This window comes from Sinocyclocheilus rhinocerous, unplaced genomic scaffold (genome assembly GCF_001515625.1).
Source record: "Sinocyclocheilus rhinocerous isolate Xijiao unplaced genomic scaffold, SAMN03320098_v1.1 scaffold2781, whole genome shotgun sequence".
In the NCBI taxonomy this organism is placed as follows: Eukaryota; Metazoa; Chordata; class Actinopteri; order Cypriniformes; family Cyprinidae; genus Sinocyclocheilus; species Sinocyclocheilus rhinocerous.
Window position 1 is genome coordinate 59,806 of NW_015630344.1, and position 5,003 is coordinate 64,808.

General features: G+C 39.7%; 2 protein-coding genes across 2 annotated transcripts in view; both read left to right on the forward strand.

Annotated features, from left to right (window-relative positions):
• The window catches only part of LOC107740087 (uncharacterized), a 3,045-nt gene extending 989 nt beyond the window's left edge, over positions 1–2,056 (forward strand). Inside the window, exons 2-5 of the mRNA XM_016552368.1 lie at positions 4–1,374; positions 1,454–1,593; positions 1,664–1,849; positions 1,975–2,056. Coding sequence (XP_016407854.1) covers positions 4–1,374; positions 1,454–1,593; positions 1,664–1,810 — 1,658 coding nt within the window. The 3' untranslated portion in view covers positions 1,811–1,849; positions 1,975–2,056. The remainder of the gene's footprint in view (positions 1–3; positions 1,375–1,453; positions 1,594–1,663; positions 1,850–1,974) is intronic.
• Positions 2,057–2,701: 645 nt separating this feature from the next.
• Positions 2,702–4,802, forward strand: LOC107740088 (uncharacterized). Its single transcript, XM_016552369.1, has 8 exons — positions 2,702–2,768; positions 2,951–3,592; positions 3,737–3,826; positions 3,903–3,991; positions 4,103–4,219; positions 4,302–4,349; positions 4,440–4,523; positions 4,622–4,802. The coding sequence occupies exons 2-8, from the start codon at positions 2,968–2,970 to the stop codon at positions 4,700–4,702; spliced, it is 1,134 nt and encodes a 377-aa protein (XP_016407855.1). The 5' UTR covers positions 2,702–2,768; positions 2,951–2,967; the 3' UTR covers positions 4,703–4,802.
• Positions 4,803–5,003: the final 201 nt, after the last annotated feature.

A 5,003-nucleotide genomic window follows, 5' to 3' on the forward strand; every position in this document is an offset into this window, starting at 1 on the left:
CAGCCACTGCAGCTCTGCCCACACCAGCAGTGAGAGACACACCATCTCCAACTTCTCCAGTGCTGACCACACCATCTCCAGCCACTGCAGCTCTGCCCACACCAGCAGTGAGAGACACACCATCTCCAACTTCTCCAGTGCTGACCACACCATCTCCAGCCACTGCAGCTCTGCCCACACCAGCAGTGAGAGACACACCATCTCCAACTTCTCCAGTGCTGACCACACCATCTCCAGCCACCGCAGCTCTGCCCACACCAGCAGTGAGAGACACACCATCTCCAACCTCTCCAGTGCTGACCACACCATCTCCAGCTACTGCAGCGTTGACCACACCAGCAGTCTCCTCAAGAAGGGTTTGTGTGTGGCCTGTGATCCAAAAAAGATGCCCCGTTTGCAATATCCTCATTAATAAAAAAAACTTAAAAAAGCACATTGACCGCAAACACACAGAAGAGCCAATACAGGACATTAATGCCACATTCCATCTTGAGAGCCAGCGCATCGACAGGACAAATGGCATATATGCAGTCCTTAAAGTTACCAAGGGTCACAGTGTTCCTCTTCATATTCAGCTCAAGACATGGGGAGAACACCATAAGGTCATCTGTGAATCACATGAATGTCAGGTCAACATGGAAGTTGCACAGAGGAGTGGCCTGTCATCATACCAGTGCAAACACATCCGCTCAGTAAATTACTGCACATCCTCTGCAGAACCAGTCTCCCTGAAAGAGGAGATTTTATCCGAGATGGTGAAAGCAAAGTGGTTTAGTAATGAAAAGAAGAAGATATGCCTTACTCGGCAGCAGCTTGCCAACAGCAGTTGCATACCACTCTCTGTTCAAACTTCGATCGGCACCCCTGAAACAAAGAAGTTAATTTCAGTATTTGAACCCAGTGTTTCCTATTACAGTCGGTTGGGGCGTGTAATGGTTGTGTATGACTCAAAATTAAACACATGGCATTGTCCCTGTGCCAAATTGCGGCGTTCATGTGTGCACAAATATATTGCAAAATGGCACCTTTTTCAGACGCAACGTGACCTGTTTCGAACAGTCTTCAGCATAGAAGAATCACCACACAAACCACCATATGCACAGTCTGAGGAGAAAGATTTCAGCGAAGACAGTCCTGTTTATCCTCCAAAAGATCAGGGGCTAAATAATATGGTATGTTACATTATTCAGCACAAGAAGATACCTGTTGATCTACCAGATGATGTGCGGGTACCATCACCAGACAAAGATTACCCAAGAAGCCTTTGTCCAGATGAATGTATCTGTCAGATTTGTCCAGGTGTCGTCCCCCTCAGCAATCCCATCCTAATTACAAAGAAGGCTAAAATACTCACAAACTGGTCCATAATTGAAGGTATGATTTGGTGTTATCTAATTGCGTGTGTGATATTCAGATAAATTGTTCTCTGATGTATTACTTGTCTAAATTTTAGATGTTGCCACTTATTGTAAGCAGTGCCCACTATGTGGAATGTTCTACCGTTACCAGGAGTGGAAAGACCACCTACATAACTTCAATGACCACAACATCCTTGCCATACCCTTATGTCTAACCTTGAGAAGCCTTCTCCAGGTGACTTTTAACAGAACACTATGGTGTATGTTTTTATGTATGTTACTTAAAACTTGTATGTTACTTCCAGGTGCATACATCTGTGAGCAGAGCTGTTGATTTTTTGGAAGATTTAACAGGATTGAAGTTTCCGCCAGCTGACACTATGCTTCATGCATATTTACACTTTGAGGCCTTACAGCACATGAATACAGGTATTCATATCCCCCAGTGGTGATAATGGATCTACACAAAAAGGGTGTTTTCCAGTTTTCTGGTATGTTTATTGTAATCATGTACAAATACAAATCATGTATTTATGTTAATTAATTAATTTATTTATTTTGCATGTTATTGCCTTATAGTGTAATTTTTTGTTGTTGTTTTTTTTTTTTATTCCAGTAAGTGACAGAGGAACCTCCAGAAAATTTTCGAGGGGATATCAGTGTAGAAACATTCTGGGACGCAGTGTCCAAAGAGATGATATGTCGTGGATTTGTTGCAAGTATGTGCAAATATAGTTTTTTTATGCACTGTATTGCAAAGAAATTAAAATAATCACACTCATTAGCTCATTATGTTTTTAATTCTGCTGTTGTAGGTGGTGCACAAAATCCATTTGCAGTTAAACCTACATATCATTTCTGGGCTCCTTGGATTGGCAAGAACACACGTCATTCAGACAGTGTGCTAAACACGGAGTATGAAAAACTTCATTCTTCAAAGTCTGCCTCAGAGACTGCAGAAATTACTGTGACAGAGGAGAGGCTGAAGGAAGAACTTCAAAAGCTTTGTTTGTAATGCTTTTTTTTGGGGTTTAGTTTTTTTTTTTCCAATATACACTATATTCAATAATACTTTTTGTAGGTTAATGTTATTCGGAACCTATGCAAAGAATGTGGTCTGGACTCCACTGGATCTCGGAGTGACCTCCTCAGATTGTCTAATGAAATGAAATCGAGGCAAACGTATGATAAAATCTTTGAAAAAATCTGGGGTGCCTCTGGTGAGCAAAAGGTTTGTTTGTAATGCTTTTTTTTGGGGTTTAGTTTTTTTTTTTCCAATATACACTATATTCAATAATACTTTTTGTAGGTTAATGTTATTCGGAACCTATGCAAAGAATGTGGTCTGGACTCCACTGGATCTCGGAGTGACCTCCTCAGATTGTCTAATGAAATGAAATCGAGGCAAACGTATGATTAAAATCTTTGAAAAAATCTGGGGTGCCTCTGGTGAACTTAATTTCTAATACTGTTTTGCTTGGTGTTACAAATATAGCCTTGGATATTACAATCAATATATTGCCAATACATAATTGTTTAAATTTTTTTTTTTTCCCCCGTAAAATCTTTTCGTTTTATTTGTCCTATATTAGGAGGCTGGGGAGTCATCATGTGCCCATGTGGCATAGTTTACAGTTTAAAATGCAATCTTCGAGCAGAAAGCCCTCGGGATTTTGCTGACCTTCTGTTCTCGTGGAAGCATATGCCGAACATCATCATTTATGACTTCGCACGCGGTTTAGCAACACATGCCAATCTAAGGGCACCAGAAAGCATTCCTATTCGTCCATATGAAGGACACTTAGCAGAACCCACTCAAGAAAACATTACACTTGCCAAATCTGGAAATCTGAAAGTGTCCTTGCCTTGGCTGGAGGAAAAAAAGAGTGCAAGTGATCCTCAAGGACACCCACTGACCGGGTCTTCTGAACATTATGTATTGTCTGACCGTTTTCACGAGAGCAATACCAAAGACAGCAGAGATGTTCTGAGGAAGATCACTATAGTGCCTCAACTAGCTGGCAAAATAAATAGCCAGGTTGCAGAGCAACTCTTCTCAAAGATGAGGAAAAATAACTACTACTTGAACATGTCTCAGCCATCAACACACCTCTTTCAAATGAGGACAATAATTCACCACTATAACGAAAACAAGAACAAAAAAGTGAGGACTAGATTAATGAAGACTTTTGGATCAAAGTTGGTGATGAATATGCATGGACAGGCTGTTCTGGGTAAATTAAAATATCTTTATATTAAATATTAAACACTTTTTTTTTTTAAGTAGTGGAAATACGTAGGTCACCAACCAGTGTGTGTGTTTAAAAGAAATATAAGGTTTTGGTCTAGCTCTTGTTGGCTGCTTTGTATTGTTATAGAAAATTCTGACATCTCTATTGATGAGCCAGTCCCCACAGACATTGAGATGGAGGACACGACCCCGACATCCATGATGGTCCCAACCAGTAGTAAGTGTTAACCTTAAGTCTTAATATATCCTGATGCAAGTCATTGTATGTAATTATCAATTTTTTACTATTACAGCAGAACATGAAATAGCGTGTAAGATCAAACATCTCTCTGCCAGTAGAGTTTGTTGGGATTGTCTGCCAAGCCATAGGCAATCAGCCATGGTATGTGAATGACATTTTTCAGTTTTATTTGATGTCGCAATGACACTCCCACATTAAATCAAAACGGTTTAATTAATTTTATTTATTTTTCTTCTCTCATTTGTCTTTAAGCCTGAATGGGCTTTGGGGACAGGCGACAAAGATGAGACAATTGCTGAAGTCGGGAACTTTGTTCTGAAAAGGAAAGATTTCTGGACTCTAGGTCTCAATGAGCAGTTGGAGGCAACAGTGAGTTGACAAAGTAACACACAATAACAATAAGAAATGTCTGTGACTCTTTACAGTTCTTTTTTTAATTTTTTTATTTCAGATTGCAAACAGCTGTCTTGAGGTAATTGCATTGGTGGCTAAGGAACGAGTAAGTATTTGTAAAGATGCAGATCTCAAATAGCCAGAGACACAGTTGTCTAGCTTGTGTATAGTCTTACATGGATATGTTATGTTGCAGGGAATGGATGTGTGGACAGCTAATGCATATGTTGTGGTGACCTTGTTGCCTCCACATAATCTGGACCCATCCTTGTCATTTCCAGTGAGGCCACAATGTTATTTAACATTCACAGCAGTGACCAATTTTATTTTAAACCAACTGAATGAATTTCTTTTTGTTTATTTTTTTATTATTTATAGGATTTCATTGCGCTGAAAGATTGCATTGTCTTCCCTGCTTGGAAGCCAGGACACTGGATGTTGTGTGTACGTCATTTGTAATCTGGCTATTTAACTTCGCAGTGCTGTCTGGAAATTGTCTGCATTTGTCTTATCGCAATTAAGAGATACCATTTCATGATAAAGAACTACTAACTATATTTTGCAGGTCATGAAGCCAAAAGATAGGCACATGTTCTTCCTTGATTCAACCAATCCATATGGGTTGGGTGATGAGAGATATGTGAAAGTTTTCAGGTTGCAAAAATAAATAGAAGTGAAAATGTTCAAGGTTCTCAATTGAAGGTTCTCAGTTCAGGCTTGCTGTTCAAGGTTCGCTGTTCAATGTTTGTGTTCAAGTTTT